Here is a 20,914-nt window from a genome sequence, read left to right as displayed (position 1 = left end):
ATGAAGAAAATTATGTCAAAATGTTTGTTGCAGTAGGCAGAGTAAACATGATCTGGACAGGTTTTTTAGCTTGATCTTTCACTGGCTTATCTTACCCTTTTTCATTCTTAGGTTGCAGTCAGTATAAAACTTGTATATAAACCTATTTAAGATGCTTCTTAGACCAGTTCAGAACTTGTATTGAAGTAATTTCTTAACTTTGTGTGAAATCTTCCTCCCTCTTGAAAAGGAGGTAAAAGGATTTCAGTAGTGCTATATTTTGAAAAGTCAGAGAGACCATCCTTGCATTCCCTTCTCACGTTTGATATCATATGCTACATGCTCGGCAAGTAAAGATATTTCCCCTTGGAAGAACAGTTGCCTTCCTGGCAATGTCTACAGTAAAGTAACATTAAAAAGAAATACAAGTACACATGTATTAGAAAGTGAATGGTTCCTTTTATTACTGCTAGCCATTTATTAAAAAGGAGATGGTTCTAGTTTAATTAACCCAGTTGAGAGTAGCAGATGGGGCAGAATGTCTTGCAGCGATAAGACAATTCAGAAATGGCACCAGATGTTGGAAGCTGTCCCTGGTGGTGTTTGAGTGCAGCACAGATGTTCCAGTCCCACCTGGCTAGTTTCTAAGCACTGCAGGCTAAGCAGCTGTGATGTAACCTATATAATGTATGCATAACACTAAAAGCAAAATAATTGAACTGCTGCAGCTTCTTCTAAGGGTGGGACTGCTTGGAGGTGAAATCTTTGAGGACAAACAATTAAGGTCAACTTAGCTTTCTCTGGTCAGTGAAATACTTATTTAAAAGCAGTATCAACAATAATCAGATTATTTTTCTTTGTAAACTTTGCGTGTGTGTTTTAAAAAAAACAAACCAGCTTTCCAATATAGTTCTTAAATCTTTCTTCTGTTTTTATACCTTGGCTGTATTTTTAGTGAAAAATTGTTACTGTGCTGTATCCAGAAGTTAATAATTTATATGCTGTATATAAATGTCTGGTTGAAAAACTTAATGTTTCTGCTGTAGAAAGGAAGCAAACTTATAAAAAATGAACACAAATGCAAGCTCTGTCCTTGAAATCCCAATTCAAGATCATTGCAGAATCATTCATGCTTTAAGTAACACAAAAACTAAATATAAAGCGACATGTGATTTTTCATAGTAAGCATAATAAATTAACTTTTACACAATAAGAATGTTTGGCTTTTATATATTATGCTTCCCAAGTTTTAATTTTACAAACTGCCAAACTAGTAGCATCCCTCAGTATTTAAAAACTTGTTAGCCTTCTTAATATTTCTAAATGCATTTTAAAACTTAAAAACTTGCGTCTTTTAGTTCTTTCCTAGGAAAAGAAAATTCCAAGATCTGCAAAGCAGTTGGAAATAATCCAGTTTATTGTTGCTCAGGCTTGTATAAATATAGTATGGTGATGAACAGGAAAAACAGTGCCGACTTAAGGAGCAGAATCAATAAATCCATTTTACTGAATACGGAGCAGCTTTTAATCGTAAATCCTGCATGTAGTTGTTGCAATGGATCTTTGCACAATCCTGTAACAGCATTTGCCTTCCTTCTGTTTCTAGGTGGATCAACTGACCCATTTGGAGGATTTGCTGATTTTAGTTCAGCTGCTGCTTCAGCAAGTTTCCCATCATCACAAGGTAGGATTAATTTACAGATTGAGATGCTGTTTAAGGGCAGAAAGAGGGGAAGAGATGCCACATGGCATTATTGAAAGTTACTTCCCTTTCCAGGGCAGACTGTGTTCGTGTACCATGAGTGCTGTATTTGAGTAAGGAAGACACCTATTGTCTGGCACAGCACATGTCTCATTGGACCTGAAACTTTTCATGAATTTTATTAAAGAAAAATGTTAGTAGGAGTTAAAAATACATCACTGTTCATCTAGTAATATAATAGAAGCATATAATACAACTTAAAGCATACCTCTGAGTCTAGTTTTGAAATGCACTGAAATATGATGTTACTTTTGGAGTGGAAAAGTGAAATCTGAAATAAACAAGTGTGGGTCTGAATGCTAGCTGAAGAGCACTCAATAACCAATTGAATAAAGAGCCTAGCACATCCCAGTTTTGCAGTCGTGGGCAAGGAGCTATATTAATTTGAGTTCTACAGCAATGAATGCTTCAAGGTGACAGTATTTGTGTTTCAAAAATGATTGGAAAATTGGCTGTAGTGATAGGACCATTCACGTTAATAATCATCATAGTCTTCCCAGTGTTTTATGTAAGGTTATTCAGCTATTATATTTGCAATAAAAAGCAGTCATTTTTCTAATACTTCAACTAACAGTTTGCAAGTTTTTCAGATAGAGGTAGTTATTAATTATTTTTTAAAAGTTAGCTGATCTGGTGGGATAAAAAGACTTGCTTCATGTGCTTGATAGTCTGGTTTGCTTGCTTGTGATAATGCTGCGAACTGGAATGTTGTTAGAAGGGTTTTATGCTGTTTTTTTATAGTTACTGGACATTGCAGAGGGTCCAGATCAGTCTTAAGAATTTTAATGTTATGGGCAGGACAGTAAATTAAATGGGTAAATTGAACAAAACCAAAAGATGGGATTATGTTCAGTGGAGAATAGCAGCCCACCTGTGCTAGAAAAAGAAGAGTCCCTGAAGATCTCCTCGGCAACCTTCCTTTTGGTGGTGTGTTTTTGGAAGCTTACAGCGCTACCCAGACAGAACAGTGCTGCAGACAAGCACGGAGTAGAGGGAGCTGGCTGGCTATCTTTTGTGCAGTCAATTTGGGTAGTAGTGGTATTGGTGACTGGGGGTTCTCAGCCAGGGTGCAGGATTAAGTCCAAAATATGAAAAGAGTAGCAAAAAGGTTGATCAGCAAATCGACCTGTGAGTCAGCTTTTAGTCAGCGTGTTTATATCTCCTCCTCTGTTTTGCTGTGTTAGGAGAGCTGTACTGGGCATCGATTAGTTCATATACCTTTAATTTGCTTGGCAGGAAAGAACTGCTCTAATTTTTTCACAGGCTTTCTTATTCAAAACCAAGTTGTTTTGCAAACAGAAAGCCTCCTACTATGCAAATAATTTCTGTGTTAATACAGTCTAAACTGATACAATCCTTTATCTGCATTAACATGATTAATCTATTCCAATCACCATTATGCAAGGGACAAGGAGTCCTGTGAAATGATTAATCATTCCTGAACAGCATAAGCCCCTCTAGAAATCTTTTCCTTCTTGATTAATCATCTTTGAAGTTGTACTGAAGGGGCAAAATGTGATCCCTTTTACCCCCGCTTCCATTATTGCTGCTCAGTGCACAGGTCTGAACATAGAAGGAGCACACTCAGCATTTACTTATCTATCAGGAATATTTAAAGTAGGTTTTAATTTTTAATATGTGATACTAATTGAAACATTCTAATATAGCCCCTCTTTGTGAGGGAGATCAAAGCAAACGTTCCAGTAAGGCCCTAAGCTAATGGATATTAGTCCAGTTTCGTGCACTGAAGTTACTGGCAATACTTGGATTTTGTGAACAGATTTACTCTCCTTCTATTTGTTAAATTCTAATGTATTGGAAAAGTTAAAAAAATGAATAAATGTTGAAGGTGTATATTGATGAATATTTACATGAAGTGTAAAAGACTACTGTAGTTACCTTTTGAGTGGGTAGAACACGGTTGTAGAAAATTGCTATGGATGGCCAGCATAGAAGTAGCCGTCGTATAGGTTAGGAAGTGGAAACTGGCACTGCATTCATCTGCTTCAGTGTTTGAGTCTTCATTCACTCATCTAAAGAAATTCAAGGGATGATTTAACTGTTCGTTAGAACTCAAAGTACATTTCATATGGTAATGATGCTGCTTGTGATTTAGCTAAAGTACCAAAAGTATATCAGTGACATAATCAAAAAGCTGACCTGTGCAATGGCCCAAACTTGGAACACGATTCACTGTGTAGCAATGAGAGCTGTTTAAATGGTGTTGCTTTATTTTTAGCATCTCATATAGATGTTTTTGTAAGCTTTTCTTCCCCTATCACTCCTGCGAAGTAACCCTTTTCTTGTTAATAGAAAAACATGTGGTTTTAAGGGAGATAACATCTCCTCCCATTTGACTCAAAGGTTACAACATATTCTCAGTTCACTGGTTTGTGTCTCTGGGCATCTGTGATCCTGAAATAGGTACCCTTGCAGTTGTCTGCAAACCGCTTATACTGTTAGTCTCTTCACAGTAAGATACAGAGAGAGCTGTAAGTTGCTGTTTTACTTTATATGTTTGTCTACAAAAACCCTGGTATATTGAAATGAAACAAAGCTTAAGCGGTGAACTAAGAATTCAGCAAAGCTTCTGCTGAGAGAATCGCTAGATCCAAGACTGAATTTCTGCTTCAAGGCAAAGCATTTAGGTCAGGATTCAAATATAAAAAACGTAATGTGTTTTACATGAGTGCCTCATGGGATGGGAAGAAATTATTTCATACCACCTCAAATAAGAATTTTCCTGGCAACCTGCTTCCAAAGTTCTGGGTTTCATTCTCTGCAGCATTGTTCAATACAAAGATCTATTAATTGTATATAACCAAATTCTGAAGTAGTCGTCTTTGTTTTATTGTGATGGAATTTGATTTATCAAGCAGCTCATTCCTGATAACTTTTCTCTTGGCAAATACCAGAGTGCTGAAATAGAAAGTGGATAAATTATCAAAGTTCCAGGTGGTGTTTTGACTAGAGCCTCCAGTCTACCCCCCTAAGTTATCTTTTGAGTTGTATTTCAACTAAAGAAAACCTGTCCCTACTTGTCCTGCATCCACAGGTGACATGTTATCAAACATCCTTCTACTTTCTGTGCATAGATGTTCCATATTTCCTTTGCTACCTTGTAAAAATTGTTGGAATATTCATGAGAGGGAATGATGTCCAGATGGAGGTTCTACCTGCAGATGTTAATCTGGACGGACACAGATCAGCTCTCATTTGTTTCAGTTCATAGAGTGTGGCATTTGCTCAGTGTCTTTCTCTTAAGTCTTCTGCCTTTCTTCTCTCTGTCTTCCTTTTTCTCACACTGTCACCTTCAGGTACAGCAACAAGTGGAAATGGTGACTTTGGTGACTGGAGTGCCTTCAACCAAGCTTCTCCTTGTCCCAGTGCTTCATCTGGCGAGCTCTTCAGCAGCACGGCACAGCAGCCAGCTATAGAGCTCTTCAGCTCACAGCCACCTTCTGGACAGCCTCCAACTGCTTCAAATTCTACTGATCTTTTTGATTTGATGGGCCCCTCTCAGACAACCATGACCTCTTCACAAAGTATGAATTTCTCTATGATGAGCTCCAATGCTGTGGGCATCAGTTTACCCATGTCAAGGTCACAGGTATGCTGCTATTTGTACAGTTTGCTAATGACCTTTCTTAATTAAATCTTTTGCCTTCTGCTTAATCACAACAGTGAAAATTCATCTGTTCCATTCCTGGAACCCATACCTAGTCACTCAGACGTGATCAGCATTTTGTAAGAAAGTTTTGTCCAAAAACGTTTGAGTAGCCTCCTAAAAAGAAGGTGTCAAATGTTCTTGAAAAGCCTCCTTTTATAAGTTAGCGTTCTCTGAGATGGTCTTCATTGTTCTGTGCTTTGTTGGGGAAGACCAAGTTGGTATTTTAAACCTTAAAGCCAGCCTCCAGAGAATGTTACAGGTTTCCAGCCTTAAGTAGATGGAGGGGACGACTGGTCTGTTCGCCAAAACACGGAAGGTGCCTGCTTCAGTGGAGAGTGTTTTTGGAAACCATAACAGGTCGGCGTGGTGTTAGGAGGCAAAAACCAGTATGTTTGAGTCAGATCTTGACTGCAGATGATTACTGTCATTCCACGTATTGATATGAGAGCTTGATGCTAGCTTAAAAAAAGACTCTTTTAACCCACTAATGGTGTAACAGCACATGGCAACACTGCTTTGGAAGCGCTGAAGTTCATAGCTTAAAAATCTCATTGGCTTTTTATTGTCTTCTGTGGAAAAATTAACACTTACTGTTTAGTCCTGATTCATACTGGTGATTTTTTTCAAGTGGATCCCAACAAACTTTTCTTTTTTAGCCACTGCAAAGCATGAACACTATGATGCCGAAGCCTAACCCTCTTTATAATGCAAGCACAGAGATGGTCCAGAAGAATGCAAGCAAAACTCTACCCTCAACTTGGTCAGATCCCAGTGTAAATATCAGTTTGGACAATTTAGTACCTGGGATGCAGCCTTCCAAACCCCAGCAGCCATCACTTAATACCATGATGCAGCAACAAAGTAAGTGATATTGCACTGTTTTGCATATGTGCTGAGTCCTGTGTGTGTTCGCTAGGTTGTCCTTGAGCTGGTGTATTCTGTCAATTACTGTTTTCCTACATTTAGTCATAACTGTTTCTTAAAATACTGTGACGGTTCTGACAAGTGGTATTTTCTAAATGGAGACTGACATACTAGGAGGCTGTGTGCATGTTTTCACTGTAGTTTGCGCCATTGTTGTACCTTGATTTCAGGCTTCCTAATCTCTAGCACTTCTCTAGAATATGCATAGTAGCTTGTATTGTTATAAAATGCATTTGAAATGTTTATAAAAGTTTTCTGAGTCTTCACATAGAAACAGGGAAATGAGCAAAATAGCCATGGTTTTGGCCATCATATACTTGCTCATGGCAGTTACCACATCAGTTTCTTAAAATGCGTGAGCACTTTCAGCATCACGTTCTGATTAACGATTTTTGCATCCTGTTCTCTTCTTTGCAGATATGCAACAACCGATGAATGTCATGACTCAAAACTTTGCAGCAGTGAACCTCAATCCTCAGCCCAACATGATGCCTGTTCGACCCCAGACAAGCCCACTGATGGGAGGGCCCGTTCCTGCAGGGATGGGAATGCCCAGTGTGATGTCAGGTACGATGGGAATGACCTCCGTGGGACCCATGCATATGATCAACCAGGGAATGATGGGATTAAGCGTGAACATGGGAGTGCCGGCTACAGGAATAGGTTTGACAGGCACAATAGGAATGGGGTTACCCAGTATCCCTATGACCTCTCTGACTCCTGGGACTGTGCAACCCAAGCAAGATGCCTTTGCAAATTTTGCCAATTTTAGCAAATAAAGATTGTAAAATAAATAAATAAAACGAAATAAGAATAAAATCAATGGGCAGAGTGAATGAAGGATTTTTAGCTGCACAAATATAGCTGGGAACGGGATGGAAAACACTGATCAATACTTTTTTTTTTTTTTTTCTTCTTTATCAGTTAAAGTGTCTACATAAAGAACCAAAAGCTATTTTGTAAGTGTTGAAATAACTAGTGTTCAAATTCTGGAGAGGTGAAAGGTTCTTCGAAGGAATGTGTTAGATGATTTTGCAAAATAATTTGTATTGAGACCATAAAAAAACCTTTCCTACATAGAAGAACCAATTTTAACTTTGAGACTTGATGGAAGACTGGAACTGGGGGTTGGGTAAAAATGTTTGAATCTAATTTTATACTTTTCTTTTTTCTTGAAGAGCTTGACTTTCTTTTTCCCTCCTCTCCCTGATCGCTTTGTCATAATTGGATCATTCCTTTTACTACTGCTGAGTCCACAATTGAAGTCACTCAAGTACTATGATCAGTTTTTTATAAGAATATATATTTTTGTCCAAAAATGGCTTACATATGTGATTATGGCTAATTCAAAGGGACCTGGAATGTATATATACTTTTGCTAATGTTCCAGCCACACTGCTATATTACCCAAATTTTTATTGTAAAAATCCTCTCTTAGCAATTTGGTGATCAACGGATTTTTGGAGTCTGAACATGCTTCTAATGTTATAACTGATATCCTGTGCAAGTCTGGGAGAAGCTTTTTCCAAGACTGCTGGAAGGTTTCCTTTCAGAAAACTCCAGAAAATGCACTTCCTTGCAATTCTTTTACAGTGGCACTTGGCATCCTTTGTACCACCAATATCCCTATGGAGCCACTGGTCTAGGGCATTGGCAGCAGTCAAAAAGCAAAAATAATTACTTTTTGCATCATTACAAAAAAATAACATGAATTACACTTAAGTTGTGTAAATCTATAACCCTGCCTAATCCAACAGCATTGGATCTTAGCTTTTATACAACACTTGGTGATTCTTTTGTGTAAATATGGCATTAGCAGCTGTGGAATCCAATAGAGGAGTAAAAAAATATATATATTAATAAAGGAAACCTGTAGCAGTCAAAGATTTTACTGATTTACTGAAAACAAAAGAATGAATTGAAGTTTTTGAGGTTTTTGTTTTTCCTTCTGTAATTCTGCATTTAAGTTCACATGAATCATGATTCTAGAATCTGGAATACAAAGGCATTGTTATATTCACAAGCTGGGAATATTGTTAAGAATAAGCACTATACTATAGGTATGAAATTTATTGCCTCCCTTTTCTTATGTTGGATTTCTTTTTTATTATTAAATTGATAAAACTTTGTTTCCATTGTATTCATAATGTTCTGTTATACATAACATTAAAATGTTCATTAAAATCAATGTTGGGCTGCTTTTCCTTTCATTTCATTTGACGTTTATGAGAGCATTTGGGAAAAAAAATAATTATAATTTGGGCAAAGTAATTTTTATAAATAATTTAAAATTGTTTAATGACTTCTTATCTGAAGCCTTTCCTATCTGGCTCTACTGTTAGGAATTAAAAATGAAGCAGGCAAGATATCCTGACCCGCTCCAGCCTTGCTAATGCTCCATCTACAACATTTCTAATTAGGCAGAAATTCATGTACTTCAGCTAAGTGGTAATGAAAAGTGATTCATTTGCTGAATAAGAGATGAGAGTGAGTGTAATTAGCTGACTGCGGTTTTTAATCTTTCAACAATTCAATGTGTTTAAATTAGTTTCAAAGAATAGGAGCTTTCAAGTGTTGTTACATCAAAGTAATCAAGGCAGGCTTTAACGGCTGAGTAGGGCGATCGCTCTGGTTCCTGTTCTGAAACCTTTAAACTTATTTGGAATAATCATCTTCGAAACCTCTTGTTCTAACAGATGGGAAGCCTCAAACTGGTTCAATACATGTAAAATTATGGTGGGAAGAAAGCTGGTTCCTAGGGTGGTAGATGGGTGGCAAGGAAAACGAAACCTGTAATCAGTGTTGCACTCTGTCGTGCTGAAGGGTGCAGTGCTTCTCGGTAGTCTTTAGAAGGTTTTCTGAGGAGCAGATATTCATAATGCTGGCCTTTTAAAGTAAGTCCAGCTGCTTAAATAATCAGCTTGCACTTGAAAGATCATGTCCTTGTTTAGGTTGCTCACATCTCGTCAGAGGGAACCCGTGATTTAGCTTCTAATCAAGAGATTAATTATAATGAAGCATATTTGTCAGGGGTTAGAATAATTCCAGTGGAAAACATATGGTCAGTTCAGAGTGGATCTCTGTGATTGCGGCCGTTATATCTTAGCCAAGGGAACAGAGGCTTACGGAGCAGTTGTGGTACTGCACTGATTCATTGCCCCTGCCATACATTGTTCATCCCACAGATCAATATCCCAATTATGAGGAAGGTTGTACAGAATGTGAAAATAAGTTTTTTCAGCCAGCCAGGATGTCTGCAGGTAGATGAGAACTAAGTCCTTTGAACCAAAACAAACATCAGAAAAGAAAACCGAGAAAGATTCTTCAGAACGTGGGCCAAGAGTATCCCCATGCCTCTTCAGCCTGCAGTGGTGAGAGCCTGTTGCATGGAAGTTTTATCCCGTTCTCCCCCAGTTAAAGGACCTGGATCATGGGTAGCAGTGCCTAGCAGAATATATGGCTTACATCTTTAGATAAAAACAGAGTATAAAATGTGTTGTGTTTGCTTAAAGTCAATACTGAACTTAAGATGGACATCATAAAATGTTTCCACCTCTGGTACTGCAGGTACGAGCAAAGTAATATATTAAAAATACAAATTTATTTTTCCAGGTGAAAATACAAGTGAGCTACTGTGTGAATGGTGACGGATCTACCATTTATCGGCTGCTGCCTAATACAGCTTGAATAGAACCTAAATCATGCGACTCGGTACAACTCCTTTCTTCATTTTTTTTTTTAATACCAGGTCCAGCTGTAACTGTGAACTGCCTACAAGCCTGGGTTTGGCTGGCTCCGTGCTACACAGCGCTCAGCAACATGGTGTGCTATCGTACCGGTGTGTGTTGGGCTTTCCCCTGCTGTCCCTTGGCAAAAATATGACTTCCTTGCTCTTCCCCCCAGACTATTCTCAAGTTGTACTCTACATGTTTTTTAAAAAAAAAAAAAAAAAAAAATCAAACCCACAGCGTGTGCTTATATTATCATGGAAGTGTCCAAAGCACATGAGGTTTACAAACCTGGGCTGTAATCCTTGTCACCACTGCCAGTGTGGCTGTGTGAGCTTTTCACACCCAGCTATAAAAAGCAGCAACTGTCATGGGAGGTTGGAGCCTACAGGGAGTAAATAGAGGGAATTAATTATCTGGTTGTAAGAGGTAAACTTTTACTACCTTTATATTCTGTAGCTTCTAAACTTAATAATGAGTTCAGTTAAAATTAGTAAAATCCTTTGTAAAGGATGGCTCTGCTGAAGAGGACAAAGGGGCAACGGAATTCAACCCTCTGTGGTTTTGGGTTTTTTTTTAATAGAATCATTCAAAAAATGCATCTTGATGTGTACAAAGGAGTAATAAATTCCAGCACAGGTGCAAGCTCAGTGATAACTAGAGCATCTACCATGTTCTACAAAAGAAATTATATTCAAAACAGCTAAACAAGGGTATTTATAGCAGCATCTGTTTCAGCTATATCTGTCAGCTAAGAACAGTCTGACACAGCTTAAGGGAGGTGGGGGAGGGATTTATCAATGAAGTGTTTACATAATGCAGGCAGGCATTGTATACTCAAGGTGATATCAACTATAACACGATAACAAATATCTAAAGACACTTTTATTCTCAGAGGCCTTTGCTCCAGGAGTCACTCTACAAAATTGCCTCCAGGTTCCTCTGTGCATGACTGTAAACACTTTTATAGCATATGACGTTTTATAGTCCCATCACTTGGTTCTCATTAAAGCTTTTAATGGAGATGTGATTTTTAATTTTTTTTTCTTCGCCCCCAAGTTTTATTCCAAGCTGCCACTGACTAAAATTCAGAATCGTTTTGGGCAAACCCACTGGGTTTCACACACAGTGAAATTATTTTGTTTTAAGGGAAATACTTAATTTGACTGCAAAGGAAACTTCTTTTTTTTCTTTTTGTTAGAACCATCAGCACAGTGAAAAATTGCTTACTGTGCAGTTCCAGGTCCTCGCTGACAGATTTGACTGGCAAAAACTAGAAGTATGAATGAGGGAATTAGAAACTAAATGCTGAATACCTGTATGTTTCCAATTGTTCCCCCCAGGAGCCGTGCCTGCAGCATGGGAACAGCAAGTTGCCCTTGCCTTCCCATACTGGAATGGAAGCGCAGCTGCTTGCTGGGGCCGAAGCAGCGCTGTGCTGCCCGCTCCTCGGCGGCCGGCGCTGTGGGATGGATGAGATGGACCCAACGGGTCTGCAGTCTGTTCCTGGCAACCAAAACCACAGAATCGGTATGAACCTTTTTGCCCAAACCACTTGGATTTGGCGCTGACTTAAATGTTTTAACATTTTAGTAGGGCGAAGGGCTTTCCAGAGACCTGCCTTCGGGAGCCGCTTTTAGCGCTTTCAGGAAAGAAAGAAAGGAAAAAATAGTAAGTTGCAAAGACAACTAGGTGAGCCTGGTTAATGTTGTGAGACTGGAAAGGATGGCCTGTGGAATTTGTAAGTCAATCTGTACAGCTTGTTCAATGATCTGGTTACAGTTTTATCTAGCTGGGATGCCGTGGAAGTTTGCTTCTCTGTGTAAAATGACCTTTAAAAACTGAGATGTGTCTCGTTTTCATTTTTTATGTGCTGCTGTGTCCGCTGTTCAGATAAGGAAGGATAAGAGGTAAGAGAAAAATTCTGCAGAATGTGGAAAATGAAGAGAGGTGCCTTTGCAGAATTTAGCATATCCCTGGATGTCTGCAGCTGGGGGTCCCTTACATGGAGTAATCCCGGTCTCTACATCGAAGTTCAGTGCATGTACAGCACAGTGAAGGCTCAGCTCAGCTCTGTTTTCTAATATGTCCTTACTCCTCACAAATTTGCAGACTTTTTTTTTTTTTTTTTTTTTTTTAATCATGCCATAAGGTACCGGTTCAGTAATTAACTAGTTCTTTAGTAGAGCTACAATTACTTTGTTTCATGATAAGGGAAAAAAAGAATGCATTCCAAGACAGAGCTACTTTCGACATCTGGGAACCTCCTAACAGCTGGCTATCTAATGAATATGCATCTGCTTAAGAGGCTGTAGGCCATTAATAAACCAATAGATATAAAACAGAAACAATCTTTGTCAGCTTCAAATGAGATTGGATGCAATGTGCTGTGAAGTGTCACTGTCACATTGAATCGAGCAGGGGAGGTTAACAGTCGCTCCTTGGTACCGGTGGCTCTGTGGCGGAGAGAGCGGCGGCAGCCTCACGGCGGAGGGAGAGGGCCGGCCTCGCAAAGCTTTGTGGACGGCCTCTGCCGCGGTGTGCCTCTTTATTTCTCTGGTACCAGTTGGGTTTGAGGTGCTGGTGACCTTGTATTTGCAGCTCCAGCTGGTCTGCCTTTTTTGGTTTGACCGAGAGCAAATGTGGGGTTTCCTACCCAAATGATGTGAGTGACCAGGGAATCAATCGTGTGAATAAATGACTGGGGGGAAGCTCCAGGAATGGGATAAAAATGCACCTGTTTGACTGAGACCTGGGGCTTTGGAAGGAGACCAAGAACAGCCCCCGAGCCACGTCCTACAGTAGGATTGTTGTAGGGTGAAACAAACACGCTTAAACCGTGACGTTGACCTCATTTGACTGTATCTCTGATCCCTGAACAGTTGTATATGCACTTGGTCCAAGGTGCGTAGCGTCTTCTGTTGTCCCAGCCTGTAGCAATACTTGGTATCTTTATTTGTGTTCTGCACCTTTATTTCCTGTGGCAGCTCCCATAAAACGTGAAATGGATTTAGTGTTATTTTAGGCATCCTTATCCCTTCCTGCACAGCCGTCTTCCAGCCCAGGTTAGTCTAGTGTGTTCTTCCTTTCAATGGATTGTCACCCGAGCAGTAGCCTCTTGAAGCGGTGATAATCATTTTGATAAGAAATGTTAACTAGGTAGAATTTTCCTAAGAGAAAAACGTTGATGTCATCTTAAGCCGCAGTAATGGTACAAGTTACTGTCAACTGCCGAATAACTGGTCTGCAGGCTCCCCTGGGGCAGAGGTAGGAGCAGCTTTTATTTTTGGTTCTGGGGAACTGGAGCAGCAGGCTTGTACCTCACTTTGACTCCGCTTTAGAGCCAGACTTGGTCCATACATGTTTTATTTCCCAGGAAGCTCTCTGTAAATGGAGATTTGGAATTGTTTTGTCTGCAACTCGGTTGCACGTTTAGCCGAAAAATCACCGCAGCATTAAGCTTTTTGCTCCGATTTACAGGTTTTAGTTACGAGAAAATGGAAGCAAGAAAAGTTACTACAGGGAGATAAGTGCTGTTTAATTACTGCAGATCTTTTCTAGCAGCTTCTTAAGAGAGAAAACTATTGTGCTTTGTATCGTCACATTGATGTAATTTAAGCCAAAATTTGTTAAAAAGATTAATTCCTAGAACAGTATTTGTCTCACCCTTAATTACTAAGTTTTAAAACAGGAGACTATTCAGTCTGTTTGAGAGTTGCAGCCACACTGGTGACAAATTTAACTTCTCAAACTTCAGGTTTTACACCAAGGGTTGGTGTAACCCTCTGGCACTACGGACAAGCATCTTTGTGGGTTTTGCAGGGATACAGTTTTCTGTTCTTGCTTCAGAGGCGAGTGTCTCTGGGCAGGAGCAAGTGCTCGTCTGTTTTGAGTAGGGCAGGTAGGTCACTGATTCGCAACCCACCTTCCCTCCCTCAAGGGCTCTGCCAGCATTAGCAGGACTAAGTTGTTAAGGTTTTATCTTTTTTGAGACAGACAAAAGGGCAAGCTGTAAAGGAGGGCTGTCCTTTTAAATACTTTAACTTTTCAAGGTCATTTGTGGAGCTTTTATCAATCAGAAAGCTAAATTCATACAGAAAGCATCTATAATGAACGAAGCATATCTTGAACCTTATTCCTTCAGCTGAATACGAATTATCTAGAAAGGTGCTCAAGTGGCCACGTTCCCCGAGTTCAGCATCCCTGTGAACGCTTATAAAGTAAGTGGAGAAGCCACCACTATTGTGGTTTGGCATCTATCAATTTCCTGTCTTTTTTCTGCAATTGATTTATTAATTATAGCATCTTAATGATCTATTTAAAATAAATAAACCATTTACACTATTTCAAAGGTATTTTGTGATCTTCAGCTGATATTAAAATAGCACCAGCCTTATGTGCTTTTTCAGCAAGTGACCTAATTAGTTAATAAAGTAATTGAATATTAAAAAGGATGTTGCAAGTGATTAAAATTTAAGAGCCTTCAGAACATTATTAAAGCTATAAATCATACATCACTGTTTTAATTTGCATAGCTACAGAATTACTAATGGTCCCACATGCATAAGCTACTTGGCAATTAGTCTTTTAACAAACTGTTGGTGATACTGTGGGGTTACCAAAATCTGTCCCCATTTTTGATTTGCCAACAAAATCTGGGATGAGAGAACGCTAAGGGTTAAATTTCTAAAAGCCAGGAAACGCGGTTCTTTCAGGTGTCTCTGCCCTTGCCCTTCCCAGGGGACCACATCCTCCCCGGGGACCGCTGAGGTGCAAAAAGGGGAGGAGGAAGCATCTGCCTCCCCCTCGAGCTTCCTAAACTGGCCTCGGGGTGGTTTTATCAGCCCAGTTCGATGCACATTGATCTCCCTACCTGGTGCTGGGACATTCTCCAGTTGTGTCTCAGAGGTAGGACTGTCGCCCTGCCACTTCCCTTCCCCTGCACCTGCGGACCAGGTCCATAACAGCGCTGGGTGGCCTGAGGACAGCGCGGCTGAGGGTAGGCTGTGCTTGAGCTTTGTCCCGTGGACTTGGAAAGAGCCAGACCTGGTGTCTTCCCTTCCCTACGCTGGGGCCTGCAGCTCATGGGAAACGTTAAGTACCTGCCAACAAAAAAGGGCTGGAAAAATGTCACTGATGGGAGCGACCTGCTCTGCCTGCGCCGCCGGGGACGCCCACCCAGCCCCACAGCGAGGGTCACCTGCCGCGGCCGGCGTTCGGGGCCTTGGGCTGGCAGGAGGAGAGGCAGGATGACAGTTTTCAACTTAGAGACAAACTGCTTGGGCCAAATGAGCTGCCCCAGTCTCCCCTCTCGCCAGCAGCCAGCGCATGCAGCGATGGCTCGTGGCCTCGGGAACGCCATGGAGCGGGGCACGGTCCAGCGCACGGCGGGGAGCGGGGCTGTCGCCGGTTGTAGGGCTCGCGGCCTGACAGGGGACATGACGGTGCCGCTGGCAAAGCCGATGACCCGGTGTGTGATGGAGCGCAGCCCCAACACCGGGCAGAACGGCTGGAGCAGCCGAGAGCTGGCGGGAGGGAAAATGGCCCAAGCGCTGGCCGCAGCCACGCGCCCAGCACAGCCGCTGCGGGAGCTCTGCAGCCTCTTACCCCCCAGCAGCGCCGTGCATCGCATCGCTGCCTGCGCCCTGTGCTGCACTGCCCCCGGGCTCCCTCAGCCCCCCCAGACTTGTTCGTTTGCCCCCACTCCAAGGACAGACAGCCTCGCAGCAAAGGTGGGTGCCTGAGCAGTTGCTGCATTTCCCCAGCTTTTCCTTTGAGACAGGCAGGGTCTTCTCTCTCTCCGGGCGCTGGGACCTCGGCACCCCAGCCCATCGCAGGGACTGGCACCTGCGTGGCTCTTGCTCCCCAGCTCCTCCTTCCCTCGCATGCTGCCCGGCTCAGTCGCTGCAGGTGGGCTGCTTGCATAAGCTGGTACCCTCATCTTGTAAGCCTCAAGTCCTTTTTTTTTAATGGAGCAAAAAAAGACATTACGGAACAGCATTTACATGCAAAACAAAGATGTCGTTTCCACCCAGTCAGCAGAAGCCTTGACGTAGTTTTAGCTATTAAAGTGTGCTGGCTGCTACATTACCAGGAGAATTCCTTTTTTTGTGCTGCAAAAACTTTTCAGGAGCCTCCTTTGAAGCCTTTATTGAGGTCAGGGGCTGCAGCCTCTTGCAATCTTTTCATGTCAGCCTGCAGCACTTTTTGAAAGCCCTTACACTGGATATTGTGACAAACGCCAGCTCTTTGTTCATTAGTTTACAGATGTGAGGCCAGGATAGAGGATGGCTCTTGGCAAGCGATTCACACTCTGCTGCACTAACATTTGCCATGTCTTGAATAGCTGGAGACAGTACAATCCTCTTTCAAGGGTCTGTGTTTTTAATTAAAACAGCAAGCTGAGGAATTGGTGACTTCAGAGCATTTTGACCCAACAAGGAATGACAAGCACATGGCTGCTTTTAAAATAAATTAATTAATACCCACTATCTTACTGGTATAAATCTGTCAGCACGTGAGGAAAGTGGGCAAACCCAGATGCAAAGCAGTTTTGTAAACTAGGCTACGTTCATGCAAATGTTACTGCAATACCAGCAACACACCGAGTGCCAAAGGCGAGCTGGAAGACACGAGTCAGTACCAATTCACGCCGTCGGGCTGATTTTAGGGTGAGTTACATCAACGACTTGTTTCAGCGCACCTTGCCTCTGCCACCCACAGTGTTGCACCATCACCCGCCAGCACTCACGCCAACACGAGACGGGGCCGGGAGCCCACGGCAGGGTGACACACCTGCCCACGGTGCCTGCAGGAGCATGCTTGGAGGAGCATATTCTGCACAATTACAGATATTTAATTTTTAAACATCTGGTTTACAAAACACTGCAAACACAGGCAATTGGAGAAGCAAACAGCCAGTGCTTCTCTCCAGACAACCCTTTCCCTACCCACAGTTGGTAATTGTCTAATATACCCCATGCAACCCTAACAACTGTTCTGTATGGGACCCCTTCCCTGTGAGACAGCCCTCCAAGGACAACTAGAATGCATTTCCTTGCTCTCAGATTCCATTTTGATGGTGGTGACAAGAGGACGAGTTGAGGACTTGCCTTACACACCTACTCCTGCAGCTCATGGCTGGGCTGCAGAAACAACCAACTCGGCTGAAGCCTCGCGGAGCAGCGGGGCTGCGACGGCTGCCTGCCCGGCTCTCACAGCTGCCTGAGCACACCTGGTAGGTGGTCTTCAGCTACGAAGCTCCAACCTCTAACCAAGACCTAACTGTAGGCCAGGAGGCACTATCGTCTCACACAAACAGTTTTTCAAGCCTGCCAAAATACTGATTCACCCCAAAGACAACTCCAAGTGACACTGGAAGAGTTACCGTCCGAGGACCTTCCCACCACATGACCTGCTACGGTAGCCACACCAAAACCTTAACTTCCAAAAAAAACAACAGGGCAGGCGTGTTCCCACTCTCGGCCACATTCACAAGGCGTTAGAGCAGCTAGCAGGACTGGCATAAGCATATTCCCTTGACTGTTGTTCTGAACCTGTTTATCCCTGAGTTTGGAACTGCTCCCAGCAAAGCCCTGGATGCAAGGAGGTCTTGCCGGGAGTCCCCCCGCCTTTTTTAGCTTCCCACTGCCCTCATTTTGGAGCCTTGAAGCAACTCAAAATAAGTTCTCCCCCAGCTGGTTCTTCCACCATTTTGACAACTTTGGGACGCTGCCTACCATTTGCTTGCTTTTCCCCAAAAGTATCGGCAAAGAGCCCTTCTCCCAGCAGGGAAGTGTAAGATCAGTAACTTCCCACTTTCTGGTCCAGCTTTTCCCATGCCTGACCCCAGCCTCTGCAGTCACAGCATCGTTTCGTGCTCCCTCTGCCACGCGTGGTGCCGTGTCCTGTTTGCCACGCTTCCTTGCCATTAGCACAACAGTATCAGTTTTTCCACTCAAACTCCCACATCCTTTTCCTGATCAACGCATTGTACGTTTGTGTCATCGGCCACGCTCTGAGGGGAAAAACTTACTGTGCTTGAGCCCCGTCCCCCCGAAGGGCAGGACAGAAAGGGGCTGGTTTCCTTCCTCAGGCCTGTGCTGGTGCATGTATGGAGAGCTCTAGCGCAGCATCCATACTCTCCAAGCGTATTACATCGTGGGATCTGCTCCACCGCATCGTTGTGCAGAAACGAGACGCCATTTCTGCCAGTAAATACCTGCTGGTGGCCGCTGTTTCCAGCTCTAGTACGCCCACCACTGTGCAGCACCGACCCCTGTTCGACTCCCACAGCCAACGTGTCCTCGGGCCAAGGCCATCACCCTGGCCGGTGGCGGTGGGACTCCTGCTGCCCTTACACCGATGCCACGGTGAGAGCCGCGCTGCCGTGCCGCAGCCGGCGAGGCCCCTGCCCCGGGGCTGCTCCCAGCCGGGTCCCCACGGTTGTGCCCGTGGTGATGCTCTGCCGGCCCCAGCCCTGGCCCGTGCCCAGGAACCGGCCGCCATGCGGCGTGGCTGCCATCGCTGACCGGCCGCCAGCCTGGAGGCCAGGGCTCGTTCCCAGCGCCTCCAGCCACGCGGTTGCTCCAGAGCAACTGGTTGTACTGGGGAACTGGGTTTAGCCAACTGAGGTGGGATGCGGCGCTGCGCGGGGGCCTCACCCGCACCCACCGGCGCGCTGGGCACCGGGAGGCAGCGCGGTGCGACGGGCGACCAAAGCCCGGCCCCGGGCGAGCGGCCACCGCGCCCCGCGGGAGCGCTCGGGGCACCGGCCGCGCCTCCAGCCGGGCCCGCGCGGTGGGTGGGGCCCGCGCGGTGGGTGGGGCCCGCGCGGTGGGTGGGGCCCGCGCGGTGGGTGGGGCCCGCGCGGTGGGTGGGGCCCGCGCGGTGGGTGGGGCCCTTAGGGCTCCCCGGGCGCGCGGTCGCCCCGCCCCCGCACGGCGCTGCCCAGGGCCCGGCGGGGTTTCCCGTCACGCTACTGCCACCTGGCGGGCGGCGGCAGCGGGCAGGGCTGCAAGCGAAGGAGTGGGGGGCTGCAGGGCTGTGAAGAACGAATGATCAAACCTAAGAAATTGTCCGTGTTGCGAAAGATCACTGGACAGGCTCATAAACGCCAAGATGAGAGAGATCGCCAAGGCTTATAAGAAACTTATAACTAGCTTATAAGCTAGTTGTTTGGGATAATAAATCATTCACAGCAAGAAGATACAACTTGAAGTTGAGAAGAACTGTTCAGAGAATTCAGGTAGCATTTGATCAGAAAAAAAACCTGCCTCAGCATTGCTAGAAAAGGCATAACTTCTCGTAGCTAGGAGGAATGCCTCCTCCTCCCCCTAGTTTTTCTTTTTAAAATTTTCAACTCTCTTCTCGATAAGGGACAAAGCAACACCAGAAAGAGGTGGTGGAAGCTTTATAGAACTCCAGAGGAGCGGCTAAAATCAGAACTGGAATTTGTGACTCTACCTTACCACTCCAGCTATCATTTTTCCTTAATTCGAGCAATACTCTCCTTGGAGATGAGAACAATGCCCGTTTAAATACTCCCAAGGAGTATCCTACCTTCATGCAAAAAAAAACCCCCAACAACCCACACCACAAATCACAGGCAGCCAACTGACAGAGCTGGGGCATTTGCTTTAGGAGCACCTGGAGCAACCCAGGACATCACTGCACTCACCGTGGGGCAATGGAGCGGGTCGGGAGAGCTCTGCGCACCCACGGCAGGAACTGACCCGGCCGTCTGACCTCGCCCGGGCAGCGCAGAATCGATGCTCCAATGCGCTGCATCAGCACGGGAGATGGAAGCTGCTAATTCAGGTGGCAGCATGTTTTAACAGGCCTTTCCACCCTAGAAAAGCTACAGAGCTTATTTTTCAGAATTTATAGGCAGCAAAACACAGTAAGAAAAGCTCAGGTAAGGTTTTCTGTCGCAGTTCAGAACTTGTTTCCCCAACAGCTTGGGAGTACAACTCTTGCAGTTTAATCAACAGTTTCAACCCCAATTTAGAAAGGTATTTGAGCACACACTTACCCCTAAGCATCAGCATGACTATCAAAGAAAACCTCGTGACCTTTGCACTTGTAAATTAAAGGGACAGAACTGCAATCTGAAAGAGCAAGAGTTTACTGCTGCATTGACAGTAAATCAACTTGTAAGACATCAGGGAAACATCAGACACGTGGAAGACAGGGCAGACACCCAGTGTAAAACACCACTTTAAAATGCAAATGAAAGTCAATGGGTTGCAGACCTCTTCTGTGAATTCTGTCTGATCCTTCTCATTATGTGCATCCTCCTAATGCCACTACTGGCTTTACACTGCAGATTTTGTTCGCTTTAAACAGTTCCCAGTTTGCAAGGGGAATTAGTCCTTGTAGCAAACATCTGAATTCCAGAGCACAGGTATGTTACCATGCATCTCCAGCAAGCTGCATCTATATAGGTAGCATCCCTGATCCAAACACATCAGCCTCATTGACCACGGGAATAAAAAGGTTCCTGGAAGTCAGGCTCCCCACTGGCTACGCACACACTGGACCAGGTGCTTGGGTGCTGGCTGTGGACCTCCCCAATTCCTGGAGAACCATCTCCTGATGGCATGGTAGAAGACCATACACTAAGGTAACAGTCCTTTGAGTGATCAGGCCAATAGATATTACATTCTTCAACATCAAGTTCGCTTCCCTTCTGCGCCTCTAAAACACAGGTATGATGATATTCTTATTTTGTAGATTAATGCACTCTTGAACAACAGATGACTGGTTGGCCCCCAAATCATGTGACGACAGCAGTGCTAGTATTCAAACCTGGTGGTCTCCACATCCAGGCATCTGTCCTAACTGCTGCAG

The 20,914-nt window shown here is 43.8% G+C and overlaps 1 protein-coding gene across 2 annotated transcripts in view; it reads left to right on the top strand.

Annotated features, from left to right (window-relative positions):
* CLINT1 (clathrin interactor 1) overlaps positions 1–7,273 on the top strand; it is a 51,369-nt gene extending 44,096 nt beyond the window's left edge. For both annotated transcript variants that reach the window (XM_037397147.1, XM_037397148.1), the window contains 4 exons: positions 1,586–1,663; positions 5,059–5,351; positions 6,068–6,272; positions 6,753–7,273. In XM_037397147.1, coding sequence (XP_037253044.1) covers positions 1,586–1,663; positions 5,059–5,351; positions 6,068–6,272; positions 6,753–7,114 — 938 coding nt within the window. In that variant the 3' untranslated portion in view covers positions 7,115–7,273. The remainder of the gene's footprint in view (positions 1–1,585; positions 1,664–5,058; positions 5,352–6,067; positions 6,273–6,752) is intronic.
* The last annotated feature ends 13,641 nt before the right edge of the window (positions 7,274–20,914 follow it).

The sequence above is a fragment of the Falco rusticolus genome, chromosome 8, assembly GCF_015220075.1.
Source record: "Falco rusticolus isolate bFalRus1 chromosome 8, bFalRus1.pri, whole genome shotgun sequence".
NCBI classification, from domain to species: domain Eukaryota; kingdom Metazoa; phylum Chordata; class Aves; order Falconiformes; family Falconidae; genus Falco; species Falco rusticolus.
This window is presented reverse-complemented; position numbering and strand designations above follow the sequence as displayed.